This window comes from Salvelinus fontinalis, chromosome 1 (genome assembly GCF_029448725.1).
Source record: "Salvelinus fontinalis isolate EN_2023a chromosome 1, ASM2944872v1, whole genome shotgun sequence".
NCBI lineage: Eukaryota > Metazoa > Chordata > Actinopteri > Salmoniformes > Salmonidae > Salvelinus > Salvelinus fontinalis.
The window spans coordinates 20,604,754-20,627,852 of NC_074665.1; the positions used below are offsets into that span (position 1 = coordinate 20,604,754).

Genomic DNA, 23,099 nt, shown 5'->3' on the forward strand with positions numbered 1-23,099 from the left:
AGCCTGTGTACATGCCAAATATCAGCACCACCAGCTTGCACCTACACCCGAGGCTGTCCAAGCGTGCCACGTGGGGCTGGTATTTAAACAGCGTCTCTGCAGAGGCCTGCTTCATGTAGCCGTCACAAGAGCAGCCCGCTTCCAAAACGAGCACCTCCCCCAAAGAAAAACTATATCGGGCATATTTGGCACACATCAACATCAAACCAGTTTCCCCTTACATAATAATTCCAGCACGTGTGCTGTTGGTGAGACTACTTGTCTCACCTCGCTGGCTATCTGGTCAACAAATCAAATCAAATTTTATTTGTCACACGAGCCAAATACAACAGTGAAATGCTTACTTATAAGCCCTTAAACAACAATGCAGTTTTAAGAAAATACCAACAAAAAAAACAAGAGATAACGAACAGTAACAAATAATTAAAGAGCAGCAGTAAATAACAATAGCGGGGCTATATACAGGGGGCACCGGTAGAGAGTCAATGTCAATGTGCGGGGGCCCCGGTGTTGAAGTAACAAGGCGGTCATGTCTAGCAATGTACAAATCCTTCTATGAACAGCAGCCCTTCACAACCTGGGCAATGGACTCCATTACACTTGACTCATGTATAATACAACATGGATCATGGTTTATAGGGTACCAGAGTGCTAGATTATATTTAGTTGGTAGAACTTGCAGCCTCACCTTAACAGTAAAGGTGAGAATGTCCTCGCCACACACACACACAAACACACACACACACACACACGCAAGACCGCCGATGATGTCTAGAAGAGGTCTTTAATACTGTAGAATTCAGAAACAAGACCAGAATCTTACGTAACTATTTCTCGCCCCATTGATGGGTACCCATCATGCAGTGTGGCTCTAAGGACCATGTCAGAATCAGTGGGATCCTGCAGACGTTTTGACTAAACAGAGGTAGGAGTTAATTCAAAGATGAACGTATGAGTGTCTCAACAGTCAGACGTAAGGTTCATTCCATGTGTTTCAGGGGCTGCCACCACTCTGCATCATATGGCGTTCTGTAGCTCAGTCTGTAAATAGAGGAAAAGATCTATAACAAACCAAAAATCTAGCAAAACGACTTGTTAGTGAGAAATCTTTGGTAAGACTTTCCCCAACCGACCTGGGTTTGAGGCAAAGGAGAGATGAGATAGGGACAGCAACAGTGGGTTGTGAATCATTTTTAGCCCTATGCTGCCTCCCAGTGGACAATACCTTTATGGCTCAAATAATTAGTGTTAATTGCTTACCTTTTCTTTGATTAGGCACTGCATTAGTGGTGCAATCTGTCCGAGATCACCCTCCAGGCTATAAAATACACTGTTGAATAAATAAATAATAATATATGAATAATACATGTAAATGTAAATTGTCCAGCAGGATAAAAAGGTAGAGGGCATGCCATGTGGCCCTGGGCATTATGTAAATATCAGTTCAAATCTGGGATCCATTTAACTAGTATGTTTTACCTGCATATGTGTGAATTGATAGTTGCACTAGCAGGCAGCGAAAGGCTGAGATCACTCTGTAAGAGCTCTGTTCTGTTCGACCTTAAATAGATGTGATCAGTGGATATCAGTGGATATTGGCCAAAGTACTTCACCTAACTAAACCCAGGTCACACCTTAACTGGCTTACCACAGTCAAGGTTTTACTCTGATGACCTGATCTCTGCTCATGAACACCGCCAGGGGGATATATAGACTGGTTGGCTGACAACGTCACGAAAACGATGCGTCCACTTCAAAGGGGGCAGAAGGCCGTGTGTTGTTATGGTTCTGGATGGCCAGATAGCTAGCAACGACAAGAAACTGCCAGGTGGTGAATCGTAAGTTCCTAGTTTCAGCTCGTTTTGAACTTGTTCTTGATACCATGTCTTGTTTTGAGATGTCTATGCTACTACGGCAAAATATTTGCCAGCTAGCTAAACAACAACTGTAAAAATGTATTTGAGAGACAACAAGTGCTCATTGTGCAATTTTATTTATGTTTAACATAAACATTGGAGACAAAATATAGTTTACATTTTATCAACGATCTAAGCCAACCCAGTCTGTTTTGCCCCTTAGTTGAGCATACATTGGTTTTGTTGCTGAACAACCAACCTTAGATAACAGTGAGATGTATTTAAAACCTGTTCAACTCTGACTCCCTCTAGTGGCATTTTGTAAACGATGCATAATATTGTATACTACCCTCATAAAGAATAATAACATTTCGGTTTCAAAACTATAAATCTTACAAACAAATGATTAATATTGTTAGAAAAGGTAAGAACTGAGGGTATCTGATAAATGTGTCAGAAACATTACAGAATCCTGAAATGTACAGGGTTTCCCTCACTTTTTTCATCATACAGGAATAATGTTTCATATTACAGGAATAATGTTCCATATGACAAAAATGACATTCATATGAGGAGAAAGCAGAAGCCTCTGCCTACCCAGTTCTGTGAATATATCCCCTGCCTGATTCCCAGTTTGTCCACGAGACAGGAGTAAGAGAGTACATGATGTCTCTTGTCCATGTGAAACCCGTTACATCTGGTTTTGGTAGTGAGTCACAAAATGGCTAAACAGATTGACAGACTGACACCTTAAAATGATCCTAGCAATCAGAGCTATCAAGTTAAAAAAATAAAAATAAGACACAGACAGGTGAAGAAACGTTAAACTTATTTTCCCATTTACCATTCCTATTGAGAACGAGTGAGAGATCGATGGCGCATGTGGAGGATGCATACAAGGTAATGTGTATAGAGAAGAAAATGCATTGCTTTACAAAGACCGTCAGAGTGTACCCTTTCCCTGCATACTAAATGTTTGCACTTTTGGTGACTTGACCTACATTGCATACTCTATGAATTTGACCATAGCACATGCTTTATGCCCTTCATGGGAGGTGGTCTGGGGTGAGATTCTGATGGTATTGCCTGCAGTAAGATTTGAGTTTGATTTACAATTAAAAAGAAAAGGGATTTTCTTGTCTGGATCCTCTCATGTGTAAATAAATAAATAAATGCAGCTTTCACAAGCCCCATGTTATGGAATAGGTACAAACCTTATATCGGCGGAAAGAGGGGTTTGAGCTGCAGCCACTACAAGAAACGGTAAGTCTCTAGTATAAACACACTGGGAGCTACTCAATATTCAAAATGACGTCACTTTGTGACGCACGGGTGCGTCAATCGACGATCAGGTTATTAAAGCAGGACGGGGGTTAAGTCCTGCTTCTTTATCAGGCCTCCCTATGTGACCATAGTACCTCAACCATACACCTTTTCTATGTTTGTAGACTGTCTGTCTTTCTATGCCAGAACTGAAACCACATCCGCATTCAGGGAAAACCACACAGTTCACAGAGCCCCTCACCATACAGTCCCCCTCACCTTCAAACCAATTGAGCTTGTGTAATAGTTCTCTCCTCATTGTCAAGGGTTCACACTGTAGAACCCCCACGCCCCCAGTCCAACCAACTCTCTCGCCTCTTCTGGTGTTCAACAGAATCTTGGAAAAGAGAAAAGGTCATTGCCTTGATCTGAATATATATATTTCATACATTAATGTCACTAGACTTTAAACTAACTATTATTTACCTAAATAGCAAGAGATTTCCATTGTTTAGCATTTTCTTCACCTCACATGAGTTGACCTCAGCAGTGCCTCCTGGCTGTTGTAACATGACACAGTTGGTTCTTGTCTGCGGGGCGACTCATCCAACTCCTCTGACTCATAGAACGCAGAGATGCTGAAAAGAATAATTTCATAAATATTCAGGTCACATTTTTGCAGTCTTTAAACTGAATCTGACATTATGAGGTATCTTGTGATTTGTCTTGCAGTGCTGGTACTGCCCATCCACCCACCATCCAGGTGGGTTCTGTAATCCATCAGGTCAGGCCCGGGGCTCTGCTACAGGGTAGGGAGGGCCAGGCGTCTCCCCCTGTCCTACTCTTTCATCTGGACAGATCGTCCCCTGTCCCGCTCCTCGAAGATCTCCTGTCTGTCTTTCAGGAAGTATATTCCTGAACTCCCATTGGTGCTCACTTACTGTGGTGTGACATCACTCAGGTGCCAAACAACGTTTCAATGGGAGGCAGAATTCCTTGGAAGATATCAAAATGGAAAGGGAAGGAATGAAAAATACATGCAGCTTGATGTTAGCCTCTGCATAAAAAGACAACTTCTTTAGGTGTGAAAGATGAAAATGTGTCTTATAAAAGCTAACATTTAAATGAATTAAAGCTATTACTTTGTGAAAGGAAAAACTGTAAATTGGATTATGTTGTCTGCCCTGTCCGGATAGCAGGTTAGCGTTTTTCATCATGGATCTTGTTCTGGAGGCACAGCCACAAAGTCATAAAATCAGATTTTAAACCTAACCCTAACCTTAACCACACTGTTAACCCCAATGCCTTTTTTTAATTTTAAATTTTATTTTACCGTTATTTTACCAGGTAAGTTGACTGAGAACACGTTCTCATTTGCAGCAACGACCTGGGGAATAGTTACAGGGGAGAGGAGGGGGATGAATGAGCCAATTGTAAACTGGGGATTATTAGGTGACCATGATAGTTTGAGGGCCAGATTGGGAATTTACCTAACCCTAACCTTAAATTAAGACTAGAAAGCTAGTCTTCATTTTTATGAATAAAACCTATTTCTACTTTGCAGCTGGCCTATCTAAGAGAAAATCGCTCAGTTCTGCCTCCAGGACAAGACTCATGGCAATAAACATCAACCTGCATCCGGATGTGTAGATGTGTTTACCTGGAGCAGGACGGCACAGAGACAACCGAACTTCAGGAGGAGAGCCTCTCAGCAGCGTGACCACCCTCTACATGCCAGAGAGACAACCGTCACTCACTGTCACATCCACAACTATGGAATGATGGGTTAATTATGGAATGATGGGTTAATTATGGAATGATGGGTTAATTATGGAATGATGGGTTAATTATGGAATGATAAATGGCCATAATAATGTATAGTAAGCCTTATAATGAGTAGTGATACAGAAATATTGAACGGATCAATCACACTGAGTGAAACAAAAACCCTATCTCTCACACTACATTTCCACAATATCTCTGTCTTCCAATGATCCCACCCACCCCCATATACAGCATGCCAACTCACAGCTCTAGCTACGGTTGAACAATCGTATTACGTCACACCAGTCTGCGTCTATATTTACCTGGTAGGACAATCCCTTCAGCGGTTCTCCATTGACTGCCAGGATGACGTCTCCCTCCTGGATCCGCCCACTCTCTTCCGCTGGCTGGCCAGGGAAAAGCTTCTTGATCCGGACAAGACCACAGCCCGAGTCTCCTTTCAAGGGGTCGAGCTCAGGGACCAGGAAGCTGAAGCCCAAGCTATTCAGCTTCTTATTCAAGGTCACCTCCAAAGTGTTCCCTGTAGGGTGGAGGGGTTAGGGGATTGAAGTGTGTCAGAGTTCACCTTGGAGGCTTGGACTGTGGATCCAGACTGGGTAGCTGTCAAAAGGTAACACTCTCTCTCACAAAAGCCGAATAGACCTACTGTATTCACTCACACTATACTGATAAGATGGTTTAGTTGCCTGTCAGTGGGTGTGCTTGCTTGTTTTTACACCATCTGCTGGTCATTTTTGTCAGTTTGTTTAAGCAGATTTCTCCTGTTCGTCTGGCTGATTTCTAATCCCTCCTTCAGTCATGGACAATGCTTCTGAGCTCAGTCCCTCGAAGCACCAGTGTTCCCCTTACACTAAAGTTCCCTTGTCGATGATATACTATCCCTTACCGTCAGACACGAAGCTGTAGTCCTTGGGCTTGACCAAGAAGGGGGTGATGACGGCAGGGCAGCTGTTGTTCCTCTTCTGGGTGATGTCCTGGTGGGAACTCTGAGGGGAGAGGCAGCAACCTGTGTCTGGGCTCAGAGACACCCAGGGCAGGCTGTTCATGTTCTCCCTCTCCAGGACCAGGGTCACCACCTAGGACAGGAAACAGTTACATAAAGACAAACAACAGTTAATGCTTCTCATTAGTCCGTACCTTTCAGAAACTAGTTTTAAACTACTCTCTTCGAAAAAAAGGCTTCCAAAAGGGTTCTCCAGCTGTCCCCATAGGAGAACCATTTTTGATTCCTGGTAAAACCCTTTTAGGTTCCAGGTAGAACCATCTGTGGAAATAGTTCTAGATGGAACCCAAAAGGGTTCTTCAAAGGGTTCTCCTATGGGATCAGCCAAATAACCTTTTTAGGTTCTAGATAGCACCGTTTGTTCTAAGAGTGTACTGTATATACACAGGTATATTCACATTGCACAAGATAAACAGCACATAATCAGAACAATGTTAAAAAGTCAGTGTTTGTTTGCACTCAGTTCTGTACAGTTCGGTTAAAGGCAAACGCAGAAGCAAAACGATGATGGTGTTGCCTTGCCCTGGTGTTGCAGCTGAGATATTGATGTTCCTTTACCTTTCCTGTTTTCACCAGACATTCCACAGCCTGCTGATATGTGAACCCTTGAAACCTGATTCCATCAACTTTCAGCAGTCTGTCACCTGTTAGATGCACGCACGCACGCACGCACTCACGCACACACGCACGCACACACGCACGCACACACAAACACATCTAAATTAAATTTGCGCAGCAATAATCCAGTATAATGTTCTTCTAAATGTCACTATTATTCCAGGTGCTTTACTGTAACAGAGTAGCGCTTGTTCAGCATTATACTGTACCTGACTGAATGCGGCCATCTTGCTCAGCAGCCCCTCCACAGACTAGGCTTTTGATGTAGATACCTCCATGACGCAGGCCTGTGTTCACACCCCCCTGACAAATCAGAAACACAAGGTTATTATCCAACAACATGACAGTCTCGGTTGAAATGAGAGTGTATCAATATACTGTACACCATAAATAACATTTGCATGTCTGACTAAATGCTGAAGCGGCTTAATATGACAATGTACCATAAAGGGTTAATTCCCCATCTTTTTTTTCATACTAATATAATAAGTCGCTACTCTCTGGGCTCTACTTTAACAAACCGAACGCCAAGGTAAATCTTAGCTCTGGCAGTAGGGCTACAGTTCCAGGGGTGTGTAGGCAATATTTGTGCCATTTTCACTGCGCGAATTATGTGCGCAATAGCTGGCGGTGCCGCAAAAGGACAGGGTTTTGATGAATAAATAAATTAGAGGTGTGACGAGGGCTTGGCTTGGCCAAAAGACGTGTTTCATGGGTTAATACTGCATGCTGTTGTCTCATGTTCTGTAGGTTATTGACGGTCTTTGAGTTGTCATCAACAGTAATTCGGCTGGGTGCACGGAATATTCTCTTCCTGGTTCATTGTGGATCGATACAGTTTATTAAATAGCATAGGCCACAGTAATGAGTAATAGCAACAGTAATAATTAATGCAATGTTTGCTCAATATGTTCGGCGTGTTGACAGTCAACATTGTTGCAATTGGCTTTAACCAGTATAGGCCTTAATGCAGCGCACTTTTCCCTGAAATAAAACATACTAGGCTACCGTAAATTGTATTGCAAGTGTTGAGCACGTTCTCAATAAGCAAGACACCGTTGATAGGGCCTTAAATGACTGATTCATTTGAATAAGTTTGGAGCAGCCAGTCTTTGGTAACCAGACAAGAGGCGCTCTTTGAAAATGGAGTTTGAAATAAAGTTTGCACGGCAGGTTGGCTTATGTGAATGGAGTATATTGCAAAAGCCTCACAAGTAGACCACTTAGAAACCTTTTATGGATAGGGTACTATGCCAATGCATTGCCAGGATAAGGAAGCCAGCAGACACATTGCTGTTGTACCAGAATTTGTTAGAGTAGGGTAAGTGAAGCTTAGAGGGCTTTTATAAAAATGAAATGGAAAAACAAGCAATTGTTACAGGCAAATAACTTAAATGTTTCTAAATACGAGTGTGACCGGATCATCTCATGTCTAGTTCCATGATTGGCTTATACAGTAGGCTACAGGGAGGGTTATTTAAGCAAAAAAAGAGCAGGTTAAAATAACGTACAAACTAACCCTAACCCCACATAGTGACAAATAAAAAACATTTTAATAACGCTTTGGTGATTTAAGAATGACTGTATGTGGTCTCACGAGTCAAACCCTTTATAATCGTCTTTACTACTTGGCAAATGCATTAGGCAGGACAAAAGAAAACAGTCTTCATTGAGAGGAGGGGAGGTTATGACTGGTTTTTAAATCCGATGAAACTACATGGGAGGTTTACGGGCACAAAACGCACATCTATCTTATCCCATTTGCATTTTGGCAGTGGGCGTCACGGCTGGATAAGCTGCATTTCCGCTGTTCAAATCCATGCCAAAACCAACCGCGTTACCGGTAAGATCAGCTTTGGTTGGTCTCAAATATCCCCACCAGAGCTGCCAGAAATTGGCACTTTAGGGCACGTTTTTAAGGACACACCCCGCCGACCTCTGTGCAAGCGAGCTCATATAAGACATGTAAATGACCGATCCTTGCGCTAGGGTTTGAAAACAGAAGAGTGCAGGTTTTAATAGGGCGTGCGTTTGACAATTGCGCTGGCTTGACGCCAGCCGAAAATAGAGCCCTCAGGCTGCTAGGTGAGAGGGATGTATCAAGAATAAAAGGAATATAGTATGTTTATTTGGTTATACGATCTTACACTCTATCGCTCTGTCTCTCACACATAGGGGGTAAACGAATAGAATGTCTGCCAACAGACACACCGGGAGTGTGGTGTGGGATGCTCTCATCCCTGATCCACCTTCACATCATCCGAATCCCAGTCAGGCCTAATGAGAATTAACAGGCATCTTAATGACGTCTTGGATGGCTGTTACTCCTCCCTTTCTCTCTGCCTCCTGTGTCTCTCTCTACATGGAACCCAAAAGGGTACTACCTGCATCCAAAAAGGGTTCTTCAAAGGGTTCTCCTATGGGGCCAGCCGAAGAACCCTTTAAGGTTCTAGATAGCAACAGACACACCAGGCGTGTGGTGTGGTATGCTCTCATCCCTGATCCCCCTTCGCATCAACCCAAATCCCAGCCAGGCCTAAAAAAAATTAACAGGCCTCTTAATGACCGCTCGGTAGGCTGTCACTGCTCCCTTTGTCTCTGCCTCTCTCGATCTTTCACTTCGCTCCCTTGCTCTCTCTCCTTCCGTCCCTCCTTCTCACCCGCTCAATCTCTCTCTCGTGGCCTACTGTACTGTCCAGTAAGCAGGCAGGCTCCAAGCTGCATGCTCTAGTGGGTCCAGCTCCAGCTCCTCCCTCTCCAAGGTGATTAACCCCAGGGGTCTAAAGGATTACTACCCAGAGACACAGAAGCAGCTGACTTCCTGACTAGACTGATTTCTCTATCCCAGACTTAAATACAGTAGGTCCATCTCCCTATAGTACCACTGACCAGTAAAATAAACCACTTCCGTACAATGGAGTGAGATCACCGATCTCCGATCAGATGTTGAGGAAAAAATGGGAGCTTGTCTGACCCTCTCTTAGGGTATTGGGTGGGAAATGTTTTCTCTGGCCGGAGTGTGAGGTTATATCATGTGTATAACAGTCATTTCTAGAGCTGTCCTAGGGAGTTAGACGTGAAATAGTTAACTTACAGCGATACTGATCCCTAAACCTACTCCAGCTTTCTTCTTCAGCTCCACAGAGATCTCATCACCCCTGAAGCAGTTTGTGGAAGGAGACCTTGAGTGGCAGTCCTGGATAATGGATAGGGAATAAGAGTTCATGATGAGATTAAGATGGATGATACAATTCACAACAAAGGCACGATTCTATTGTATTTGTTTCTATTTGTTCATTTAATTGACATTATGTAGAGTTGATTGCTCATGTTCGTTGTCTTGTTTGTGTACAAAATGAATACAATTGTTCCCCAATCTTAGCACATGTGGAGTATTATCCTTAACATGGAGGAGATGATGGTCAGTAGCCATTGGTTACCTGAGCGTTGAGGATGCGTACATCAGGGAGTTGCAGTCTACTGCCAGTCTTTGGGGTCAACATGACACACACGATCTCATCCAGGTCGTCCTCCCCAGAGCGCATGTTAGTCCTCGAAGTGGTCTGGGACTCGTAGTTCTTCAATAGCGGAGATCTCACGTTGTTGGGTGTCGAGGAAACTGTAAAGAAACATCAACAAAAACACACCAAAAAATCCACATTGTAATAAAAGTTGAAATGTGTAATTATCAACTAATAGCGAAAGCCTGGCAATGTATGTAGTGATGATCCAGAGAGGACAAAAACGTTAATTCCCATTTGGAGCTCTAACTAAAACATCTAGCTGAAAAGCCAGTCTACTAAAAATATATAGTTTATCACTGAATGTAAATGAGCCTGTCAAAGGTTTGGACACACCAACTCATTCCAGGGTTTTTCTTTATTTTTACTATTTTCTACTTTGTAGAATAGTAGTAAAGACATCACAACTATGAAATAACACAATCATGTAGTAACCAAAAAAAGTGTAAACAAATCAAAATATTTGATATATTTCAGAATCTTCAAAGTAGCCACCCTTTGCCTTGATGACAGCTTTGCACACTCTTGGTATTCTCTGGTACTGATTGGTACTGTATATACGCACTTCCAGTACCTTTGGGCTGGGTTACGATGAGTGTGACCTCCTGTGGGCTGTTCTGCATGACCTCTGCAGCCTCACTGAAGGTCATGCCCTCCAGACTGGTGTGGTTCACAGAGATCAGACGGCCACCTGAGGGAGAACATCACCACAACATTTCATATAAATAATCATGTTGTTGGTATCCACCTAGTCCTGGTCCAGAATCAATAGATACCCTTAGCCCCTATCCAATTCCTTCAGATTTGTAAAGACCATAAAAATAGGGGATACGAAAATAGACTGGGAGTTGCATCTAAACTCAGCAAAAAAATAAATGTCCTTTTTTCAGGACCCTGTCTTTCAAAAATAATTTGTAAAAATCCAAATAACTTCACAGATCTTCATTGTAAAGGGTTTAAACACTGTTTCCCATGCTTGTTCAATGAACCGTAAACAATTAATGAACATGCACCTGTGGCAATTAAGGTCACAGTTATGAAAACTTAGGACACTAAAGAGGCCTTTCTACTGACTCTGAAAAACACCAAAAGAAAGATGCTCAGGGTCCCTCCTCATCTGCGTGAACGTGCCTTAGGCATGCTGCAAGGAGGCATGAGGACTGCAGATGTGGCCAGAGCAATAAATTGCAATGTCCGTACTGTAAGACGCCTAAGACAGGGAGACAGGACGGACAGCTGATCATCCTCGCAGTGGCAGACCACGTGTTACAACACCTGCACAGGATCAGTACAACCGAACATCACACCTGTGGGACAGGTACAGGATGGCAACAACAACTGCCCGAGTTACACCAGGAACGCACAATCCCTCCATCAGTGCTCAGACTGTCTGCAATAGGCTGAGAGAGGCTGGACTGAGTGCTTGTAGGCCTGTTGTAAGGCAGGTCCTCACCAGACATCACCGGCAACAACGTCACCTATGGGCACAAACCCATCGTCGCTGGACCAGACAGGACTGGCAAAAAGTGCTCTTCACTGACAAGTCGCGGTCTTGTCTCACCAGGGGTGATGGTCGGATTCGCGTTTATCGTCAAAGGAATGAGAATTACACCGAGGCCTGTACTCTGGAGCGGGATCGATTTGGAGGTGGAGGGTCTGTCATGGTCTGGGGCGGTGTATCACAGCATCATCGGACTGAGCTTGCTGTCATTGCTGGCAATCTCAACACTGTGCGTTACAGGGAAGACATCCTCCTCCCTCATGTGGTACCATTCCTGCATGCTCATCCTGACATGACCCTCCAGCATGACAATGCCACCAGTCATACTGCTCGTTCTGGGCGTGATTTCCTGCAAGACAGGAATGTCAGTGTTCTGCAATGGCCAGCGAAGACCCCGGAACTCAATCCCATTGAGCACGTCTGGGACCTGTTGGATCGGAGGGTGAGGGCTAGGGCTATTCCCCCCAGAAATGTCCGGGAACTTGCAGGTACCTTGGTGGAAGAGTGGGGTAATATCTCACAGCAATAACTGGCAAATCTGGTGCAGTCCATGAGGAGGAGATGCACTGCAGTACTTAATGCAGCTGGTGGCCACACCGTTACTTTTGATTTTGACCCCCCCTTTGTTCAGGGACACATTATTCCATTTCTGTTGGTCACATGTCTATGGAACTTGTTCAGTTTATGTCTCAGTTGTTGAATCTTGTTATGTTCATACAAATATTTACACATGTTAAGTTTGCTGAACATTAACGCAGTTGACAGTGAGAGGACGTTTCTTTTTTTGCTGAGTTTACTTTCAGTAAAAACGGTTCCAAAGTGGTTATTTGGCTTTCCCCATAAGAGACCCCTTTTTGGTTCCAGGTTACCCCTTTTTGGTTTCAGGTAGAACCCTTTTGGGTTCCATGTAGAACCCTCTGTAGAAAGGGTTCTACCTGGAACCAAAAGGGTTCTACCTGGAACCAAAAAGGGTTCTACCTGCCACCAAAAAGGGTTCTTCAAAGGGTTCTCCTATGGGGACAGCCGAAGAACCTTTTAAGGTTCTAGATAGCACCATTTTTTCTAAGAGTGTAGATAGGGCACTAGTCATGACTAATTAACCGGCAGTGTCAAGAGAAAAAGCTTGCATGAGAACTTAAAAATAAACCTGGCATGCAAGGCTATTGTTCACCAATGTGCCCAGGCGTCATAATCCGGTGTGAGCTTTGTGAAGAGAAGCCCAGAAATAAAACCTAGTCACCTACCTGGTCTGATGCGGCCATCTTTATCCGCTGGTCCTCCCCGCACGATGGACGCTATGAAGATACCCAGGTCGTACTTCCCCACCGTGTCTTCTCCAACTATCACAACACCTGAATAAATAAAAGTACTTTTCCATTTTAGTTCTATTCTACAACATATCCTTTAATGGATATATGACTAAATGTTGTAAGCGATGAACTTACCGACGCCGAGCTTTGGGTCTTTCTTTAAGCACACACAAATGACTTCTCTCTTTGGTATGACTCTCTTCGTTTGGGCAAAAACATCTGTTGACAGAAATACCGCAGCTACCTTTTAACGCATTACTGTACATTAACCGCAGCAGCTCATAAGAAACCCGTATGCCATTTCTTTGGATGATATTGACAGGCTACTACAACGGTTGCGAGGATGTCTTCCGCACGGTGCTCGGCTTTGGAACGCTTCCAGAATGTGAACACTTGATCCTGTACCTGATTACCCAGTGTTAAGGGGTTAATTTTCTTAGGAGCTGATCATCTATCCATACCTCTGCCTGCTGAGGACATGGGGTTGACCTCTGACCCACACTTCCCAGACCCACGAGTCAGGGCTGGAGACAGTTTCCCAGGCAATGGTCTCCTTCTGCTGAAAATTATACAGGGAGAAATTACTTACAACATGCAGGGAAATAGAAACACTTACAATATGCAAGAAATGAAATGCAAAGGAATGTACAGTAGTGTATACAGAAAGAGAATACAGTGAAGGATACTTTACCCACTGGACACAAACTAGTTGAATCAACGTTGTTTCCACGTCGTTTCAACAAAATAATTCAATGTGATGACGTTAAATCAACGTGGGAAACCAAGTGAATTTGCATAAAGTCATCAACATAAGGGGATTTCGTAATTTTTTCACCCAACTTTTAACCTAAATCCAATGACATGGTGACATTTGTTGATTTCACGTTGAATTCACGTTACTTGACAAGTCAACCAAATGTCATTCAAAAATAGATGTTGAACTGGTGCCTGTGCCCAGTGGGTATCCTCTCCATCACTCCTACCCCTGCTCGTGGAGGACACGGTGCTGTTTGATCCGCGCCTCGATCTTGGCGGCGATGTCATCACACAGTTTGGTCATGGAGCCGTCCTGCGGTGTGGCCAGACCGCTGTCTGTCAGTACGGTCTCAGAGTTCCTGTTCATCCGGCTGTTCATCTGGCTGTTCTGTGCCCGACACACTGCCGCATATTGCACTATGTTGTCCTCTGAAAAGAAAAAAGGGCTCTTTCGTTCAAATCAAGGTTGGTCAAAGGTGGCTATAATGAAATCAAGATAGATGTAGATCCAATAACTGTGCTATAATCCAATGATCCAGAAGTTTCTCTTTTTGGCCGATCAATAAGCCCACGTGGTACATTAGCGAGATATATAGCTTATTAGCTATATACTATATATGGCTGAAGGGTCTGGCAAAAAATATTCACCAAGAACAGGACACCAACTGTATAGAATCAGAACAAGCTGTCACTAGACACTATTTACAGGAATGTAGAAGAGGTTATGGTTTGGGCCAGGAGTTTTCTTGACCATGTGACTTTAACAGTTATGATGTCATTATAAAATGTTCCGACCTGAGGCCAGACTGTGTCCGAGCTGGCGAGAGTTCATCTCATTGTGAAACTTGTGCTGGGCAGAGCAGAGGTTGCACAGGTATGAGGCCGTCTTGGATCTCTCGGTGACAAAGGTGTGCTTTCTCGCGCTCCCTCTGCTCTCGATGACAAATTTCCGACACTGTGGTGGGACAGAGAGCGAGGAGGGGTTAAGGCATTTACAGACATAACAAGCTAACAAAACAACAGCTACAGAATTCACTGACTAAACAAACACTTTAAAGTCAACTATATTCACTTTCAATATTTCTCAGTTTCCTTTATTAAAATGAATCTCCAGCGATAAAAAAAGAAAAAGAAAATACTTTTACTGCTGAAAACTAATATCCCAAGTATAAATAGAGTAAATACATACACTAAAAGGGTAAAAATAAATACATTTTGAGCATAATAGTGCATTTTAAACACAGCTGCAAACTTCAAGGAGTAGGGCAATCAAGGAGTGTGGTCTGATGGAGTGGTCTGATGGAAATCCGTTTTGTCATCGGCCTCCCTCCTTGCTTGAAGAACAATAGAGAACCAATAGAGAACAAAAGGGTAAAGGCCAGGGGGGTTCGATCCCGGGCTGTGTCGCAGCCGGCCACGACCGGGAGACCCATGAAGCGGCCAACAACTGGCTCAGCTTCGCCCGGGTTAGGGGAGGGGTTTCCTTGTTTCTTTGCCGGGATGTCCTTGTCCCATCGCGCTCTAGCGACTCCTATGGCAAGCCGGGCGCATGCACGCTGACACGGTCACCAGTTGTACGGTGTTTCCTCCGACACATTGGTGCGGCTGGCTTCCGGGTTAATAACTTCTACTTGGTCCCAATCCCGGATCTGACTAGCATAGCCTAGCATCACAAGTAAATACTAGCATCTAAATATCATGAAATCACAAGTCCAAGACACCAGATGAAAGATACACATCTGTGAATCCAGCCATCTTTTCCGATTTTTTAAATGTTTTACAGGGAAACCACAATATGTATTTTTGAATAGCTAACCACGATAGCAAAAGACCCAACCGCATATTTTCAAAATTTTTTTTACTGCATAGGTAGCTATCACAAATTCGACCAAATAAAGATATAAATAGTCACTAACCAAGAAACAACTTCATCAGATGACAGTCTGATAACATATTTATTGTATAGCATATGTTTTGTTCGAAAAATGTGCATATTTCAGGTATAAATCATAGTTTTACCTTGCAGTAGTCTCACCAAAGCAGCTAGAATAACTACAGAAACTAACGTGAAATACCTAAATACTCATCATAAAACATTTATGAAAAATATACGGTGTACAGCAAATGAAAGACAAACATCTTGTGAATCCAGCCAATATTTCAGATCTTTTAAGTGTTTTACAGCGAAAACACAATATAGCATTATATTAGCTTACTACAATAGCCTACCAGCCGCATTCATTCAAGGCACGTTAGCGATAGCGAATAAACCAGCAAAAGATATAAATGTTTTCACTAACCTTCTCAAACTTCATCAGATGACAGTCCTATAACATCATATTACACAATACATATATGGTTTGTTCGAAAATGTGCATATTTAGCGGTACAATTCGTGGTTGAACAATGTGAATACTAGCCAAACAGCACAAAATAATCTGGATATATTTCTGACACTCACATCATCTAATCAAATAACTAATCATATACTTTACTAAAAAATACAGGTTGGACAGCAAATGAAAGATACACTAGTTCTTAATGCAACCACTGTGTTAGATTTTTTTTAAATAACCTTATTACGACATACAGCTTACGTTATAGCGAGACAGCGCCCGAAATCTGGGCGGAATATAGTCTAAACATTTTCGACAGAAATACGAAATAATATTATAAATGGTTCCTACTATTTGATGAGCTTCCATCAGAATCTTGTACAAGGTGTCCTTTTTCCAGAATAATCGTTGTTCGGTTGTAGAATGTCGTCTTCATCTGTCGATTTAGCTAACAAAGATGGCCTTGCGGCACGCAAGTGCCCAACTCACCAGAACGCATAACAAACAAAATACCGAAAATCGCAATCAACTGATATAAACTGCTATAAGTCGGTTTAATATAACTAGTTTATGATGTTTTTAACACACATATCAAATAAAATCAGAGCCGGAGATATCTAACGTCGATAACGACAGCTTTTCAGAACGCAATCCAGGTGACCGATTCGCGCCATGGTGAAGAAATTAAAGAGTGGTCGCGTCATTCCAACAGGTCTTATTCGGCCTCAGGTAGAGCTATACACCCCATTCCAATTCTCACTGCCTACTGACATCTAGGGGAAGGCGTATGCAGTGCATGTAGACCCATAGATTCCATGAAAATTAATAAACTGACCCTGGAACAGAGCCCTCGATTTCAGATTTCTCACTTCCTGACAGGAAGTTTGCTGCAAAATGAGTTCTGTTTTACTCACAGATATAATTCAAACGTTTTAGAAACTAGAGAGTGTTTTCTATCCAATAGTAATAATAATATGCATATTGTACGAGCAAGAATTGAGTACGAGGCAGTTTAATTTGGGAACGATTTTTTACAAAGTGAAAACAGCGCCCCCCCCCTATTGAGAAAAGTGTGTCAAGAACCAGTGTGGCTTGGCAGGGTCGTGTTTCGGAGAACGCAAGGCTCTCGACCTTTGCTTCTCCCAAGTCCGTACTGGAGTTGCAGCAACTGGACAAGACTGTAAATCACGAAATTGGGGAGAAAAAGGGGGTAAAAGAATATATTATAATAAAAGAGGGGGAAAAAAGAAAGGAAAGGCTCCCCCACTTGTGCCATGTCATGAGGATACCAGGACCACCTATTGAGATGTGCCTTTTGTTAAGTAAATCAGGATTAACACCTGATTTACGTTTTTGAGGTGAAAAGGAGATTGGAGTGCCACTTTAAAATAAAAAAAAAATGAGTTTTGCATTATCTAAAAAGGTATAATACTCACAGAGGAGGAGATACTGTTTGTTTCCCACCAGTGGAATGTCTGACTCGTGGAGCGAGAGCTATCTTTAACCTCATACACTATGACTCCTCTGGCACACACTCCTAGGATCAGCTCTCCGATGACTGGCTTCTTCTCGCGCCCCACGCGGTAGAACAGAACACCGTACTCAGGAAGCTGCTGGGTGGCCTGGGAAGGAAGTTAGACGTTAGAACTGGGTCGTCACTAGCTTCCACAGCCACAAAGTCATAAACCACGCCTATTTCTACAATTTCTCTTTATTACATTTTATTTTAACCCTAACCCTAACTACACTGCTAAACCTATGCCTAACCCTAACCTTAAATTAAGACCAAGAAGGGAATTTTGTTTTCATAAATTTTTATGATACTTTGACTTTGTGGCTGTGGAATGTAGTGGAAACCGGGAACTGCCGATGTGCAAGTTTACCACACGGGCTAAGAATACAAGCCAAACGTTTATGTAAAATACGATATTACCATATGTTCACCATTAGACCACTGTGCAGGTGCCACAGCCTTTTGGTGTAATGATTCAAATATCAGTCCACTGAGTATGGAACTAATAACATGAATATAACGATATAAAACGTAGAACTCTATGAAGCGTTTTCATTGGTTCATGTTACCTTGAGGAACTCAAGCTCGGACTCGTCGGTACTCATCGTGGAGTTGTTGGCATGTAACCGTAGCAACTCCTCCTTTAGGTAAGGCAGGGCTCTTTTCTCCATGACGCTCTTGGCAATGTACTGGTCTGGTCGATAGTAGTTCCTCCCATAAACCTTTATGTAAAGATCAGACAAAGTTAGTCATCACTCAACTATAACATTTCCAGAGCTAATATTACGAAATACTAACAAGGTAATTGATATTTAAGTATGCAGATCAATCCGCCTAGACCTTGACCAGTCATGTGACAATTGTGTGATACAGCATATCAAAGATACTTCATGACCATATAACTCAAATAAAAAAGTAGCAAACACCTCAGGCATGCAGTCTCCATACTCTGCTTGGAGAGCCAAGGCACCCAGATATAGGCCTGTCTCTTCATGGCAGGACAACCTGTCCTCCAGTATATCTTTCCTCAGCTGTAAGTAGTACTGGTGACGAGTCAGTTTGTGCCTGCCAAAAAAACACAATATGCTTACATAGAGAAATCGGTGGACCATCTACAATGTTGCCTGACCTCTATGGATTCTATAGGTCGTCCTTCAATACAACACAGTGTGAGCATAGGAGGATGTGTCGTACTGTACTTACAAAAGTAGAGCAATGTCGTGGACAAAGAATTTGACCCTGAAGAAAAGGACAAACGTGGACGTGGGCACTTTCCTCCAACTATCGGGGGCAACCTTGGATATCTTTGTGTCATTGTCCAGGAAGAAAAACTCATTATCTAAAAACCGAGACAAGATGAAAAAGAGTGACATGCTTAACACATCAACCATGTAAAGACTTTTTCAGAACTGTAGTTAAACAACAACAAATCAGCAGGTAGTGGACAAGAGCCATTCAAAACAAAAACACTCATGAACCTGGTCAATTACCATCAATGTAAGCAAGGCCAAAGTAGAAGTGTTCAACCAGGTTGGAGTGGGCAACAATCATATCAAAGACATCCCCTCCTCCTGACTTGACGTCACACTTAACCAGGATGCTCTGTCCGTTTGGCATGACCACACTCAGCTCCCTCATAGTGGAGGGAGACTTCCCTTTCTTTGACTGGATTGACAGACAGAAAGATAGTGATTAATAGATAGACAGGCTGGTGATAGTTGGGATGATGTGAAAAAGCATTTGATGATGGAGTTCTTGATGATGAAAAGTCATAATTACAACAATGGATCCGGGCAGCTCCAAGACAACCAGTGGCTCATCTAACATTCGAAAAAACTCTGGACCCACATCCTGCACAGAAAAAAAGAGGGAAACGTTAAGAACTACACTACGTGACAAAAAGTATGTGGACACCTACTCGTCGAACGTCTCATTCCAAAATCATGGGCATTAATATGGAGTTGGTCCCCCCATTGCTGCTATAACAGCCTCCACTCTTCTGGGAAGGCTTTCCACTAGATGTTGGAACATTGCTGTGGGGACTTGCTTCCATTCAGTCACAAAAGCATTAGTGAGGTCGGGCACTGATGTTGGGCGATTAGGCGTGGCTCGCATACGGTGTTCGATGGGGTTGAGGTCAGGGCTCCGTGCAGGCCAGTCAAGTTCTTCCACACCAATCTCGACAAACCATTTCTGTATGGACCTTGCTTTGTGCACAGGGGCATTGTCATGCTGAAACAGGAAACGACTTTCCCCAAACTGTTGCCACAAAGTTGGAAGAACAGAATTGTCTATAATGTCATTGTATGCTGTAGTGTTAAGATTTCCCTTCACTGGAACTAAGGGGCCTATCCCGAACCATGAAAAACAGCCCCAGACCATTATTACTCCTCCACCAAACTTTACAGATGGCTCTATGCATTGGGGCAGGTAGCGGTCCTGGCATCCGCCAAACCCAGATTCGTCCGTCGGACTGCCAGATGGTGAAGTGTCATTCATCACGCCAGAGAACGCGTTTCCACTGCTCCAGAGTACAATGGTGACGAGCTTTACACCACTCCAGCCGACGCTTGGTATGGCGCATGGTGACCTTAGGCTTGTGTGCAGCTGCTCGGCCATGGAATCCCATTTCATGAAGCTCCCGACGAACAGTTCTTGTGCTGACGTTGCTTCCAGAGGCAGTTTGGAACTCGGTAGTGAGTGTTGCAACCAAGGACAGATGATTTTTACGCGCTGCACGCTTCAGTACTCGGCAGTCCTATTCTGTGAGCTTGTGCGGTTTACCACTTTGCAGCTGAGGCGTTGTTGCTCCTAGACGTTTCCACTTCACAATAACAGCACTTACAGATGACCGGGGCAGCTCTAGCAGGGCAGATATTTGACGAACTGACTTGTTGAAAAGGTGGCATCCTATGATGGTGCCACGTTGAAAGTCACTGAGCTCTTCAGTAAGGCCATTCTACTGCCAATGTTTGTCTATGGAGATTGCATGGCGTGTACTCGATTTTATACACCTGTCAGCAACAGGTGTGGCTGAAATAGCCGAATCCACAATTGTTTTATATTTATACTATATCTTCTGGTATTTCAACCCAAAATGTCACATGACTCTATGATATCATACCTTGGCTGTCTTTTCATTAAGACTGACAGTGGACTCGTTCAGATACACATATGGTATAGGTCTGATGCTGCCACGGCGAAAGCCATCCAGGTAAGGGCGACAGGGGTTACGGAATTGATAGCTGCAGTAACTCTCTCTGTGACGTAACCCCTGGGCAAATCTGTAAGGAAAAAAGAATACATGGATTCTTTAATTTATTGTCCACAGACTGTTGGGTGAACTATCCCTTTAAAAAACTACATTTGTAAAGCTGATACTTTGTGTATTACGGTCAAAATGAGCCTTTGTTGTTTGAAAGGCGCCGGCTAGGTTCTTACCCTCTGCTGAGCTCGGCTTGGAATGTTGAGTTGCTTCTGTTTCTCAGCGCCCAGGTAGAGTTATGGTACGAGGCACTTCCTGAGAAACTGTGAATCCTCTCTCTGACCATCTGACTCTGGTCAGTAAGTTGAGGACCGTTCTCAGCCATAGACACATGATTGACCTAGAAAACCCAATACAATTGCAGCTACTGAATTAGAAAAGTTGCACTGACCTATCGTTAAAAATAACCGCATGACACAAACCCAGCTTCAGATCGCAGCCGAGACAGACGTTCAGCCAGGAAAGAGTCCGTAGTGTCACAATATGGATGCCAACATATTTCTATGAACTTTGACCTTATGTCATCGTGCTGGATGGCACATGGAGTGTAGGGTGACCCCTGGCATGCTTTAGTGTACATCACTAAGAAATCAGCGGGGTGCTGTGGTATTACCCTAAACGAAAACGAAGACATACAGAGCTAAAAGATCGAGTTAATGACTTCATGTCTCCCCCACCCCTTCAACGGATGCTTTATTTAATTAGGCAAATCAGTTAAGAACAAATTCTTATTTACAATGACGGCCTACACCGGCCAAACCTGGACGACGCTGGGCCAATTGTGCGTCGCCCTATGTGTAGCCTATACCAAACTGGGCAAGACTGATCTCAATTTCAGCTTATCGATAACAAATGGACAAAATGAAGAGATAATGACTCACATATGACTGCCAAATGTATACCTGTAGACCAGGGTATTGCATACACAACAGCCAGATAGATACAGTGATACCTATACTGACTACAGGTGCATTTCATTCACCAAAGGAAATGTGGGTGAACTCACAGAGTCCCTAAACACATCTTCTACTAGCTGTTTGATGAGCTTCTCTGGTGGGGGCAGTTGAGCAGTCTTGATGTGCTGGTCACAGGTCTCCAGCACGGTCACGAGATCCGCTCGTCTCTGGACCGTGTCCTCACACATACTCAGCAACAGGTTGTTCAGTTTGCCACTCAGCTGAATGGGCTGGTTTTGAGGTAGTTGATAATCAACGGACCAGTAGAGGGTCATTCCTAGGGAATATACAACCATCTGGGAAAAAAACACAAAAATGAGTCAAATCCTTCCAGAGGAATTCATGTAAAACCAAAAGTCAAGAACCAAAACAGTGGTGAGATGTCATGCCAATAACCATAGGAGTTTTCCAGACAGCACAGACAGATCTGGAACTACGCTAGTATTTAAAAAAAATGTGTACCATTTTTTTTAACCGACTTTGAGATTCTACTAATGAAAAGCGCTATATAAAATACATCTATTATTATTATGATTACTCTAAGAGCAGGATTTATTGATGACCTTTTCTGAGGCTGTCCTGTTGGAGGCAGCGTGTCCATCCTGTACCTCTGGAGCAGTGAAGGAGCCCAGGTCCCCTGACCGGGCACAGCTTTTAAAAGCAAGGTTCCCACTGGATGACAGTAACATAGAGCCGGGGCTCAGTACACTGCACATGTTACCAGGACCTGACAACAAGACAAAAGACAAAAGCCATACTATTAACTTGCATGTCTGCATGGCTATAGGAATAACTCACTCCAAAAAGGTATGTTTGTCAGACGTTAGAAGTAGAGCAAGATATGATATGGTGGTGCCTATCTTTCCCATTAATTTCAGGTTTGAGGCCTATTTGTTCTAATGCATAAAGAAGCATGTAACAACAGAAGTCATGAGATATTAGACCACTTTTGACGTCTGCAAACATCGGACAAATGTTTGATGGGCCATGAACAATCCCTTTAAGACCTAAAGATCCTTTTAGCACCTGCCAGTGGGTATTATCATGGGTCAGGAATGAGATATAAATGTGCCCAGGTACCTTTGTGGGAGATGTCCGTTAAGGCCTCGGCGGTGCCCAAAAGCAGACGCCATACCTCATCCTCCTCCAGAGGTGACCCCCGGGCCTCCAGCACCTCTGCCAGGGTCACGAACGTGCCCATCCTGGGGGACACAGCCATGGGTAGATACAGTCATATATTATCTAAGGGAGGGAATATTTGTTGTGATTTAAGTTCAAACGCTGTACTAGCGAACTTTATTCCTAGTTACATGTACATACGTACAGTATCTACCTCAATTACCTCGTACCACTTCACATCGACTAGGTACTGATACCCTGTGTATAGAACCAAGTTATCGTTACTCATTGTGTATC

General features: G+C 43.3%; 1 protein-coding gene across 1 annotated transcript; it reads right to left on the minus strand.

Annotated features, from left to right (window-relative positions):
* Positions 1–345: 345 nt before the first annotated feature.
* On the minus strand, positions 346–22,884 carry LOC129835308 (tyrosine-protein phosphatase non-receptor type 13-like). The gene is made up of 29 exons (XM_055900933.1): positions 22,764–22,884; positions 22,247–22,410; positions 21,734–21,979; positions 20,916–21,067; positions 20,587–20,755; positions 19,242–19,313; positions 18,953–19,127; positions 18,666–18,801; positions 18,389–18,527; positions 18,032–18,184; positions 17,386–17,571; positions 14,409–14,568; positions 13,841–14,042; positions 13,319–13,416; positions 12,993–13,076; positions 12,792–12,899; positions 10,621–10,737; positions 9,966–10,144; positions 9,620–9,721; positions 6,735–6,828; positions 6,466–6,551; positions 5,791–5,980; positions 5,207–5,424; positions 4,780–4,846; positions 3,876–4,114; positions 3,606–3,757; positions 3,399–3,516; positions 1,261–1,330; positions 346–1,041 (listed from the first exon to the last, which is right to left on the minus strand). The coding sequence occupies exons 1-25, from the start codon at positions 22,882–22,884 to the stop codon at positions 4,077–4,079; spliced, it is 3,456 nt and encodes a 1,151-aa protein (XP_055756908.1). The 3' UTR covers positions 346–1,041; positions 1,261–1,330; positions 3,399–3,516; positions 3,606–3,757; positions 3,876–4,076.
* Positions 22,885–23,099: the final 215 nt, after the last annotated feature.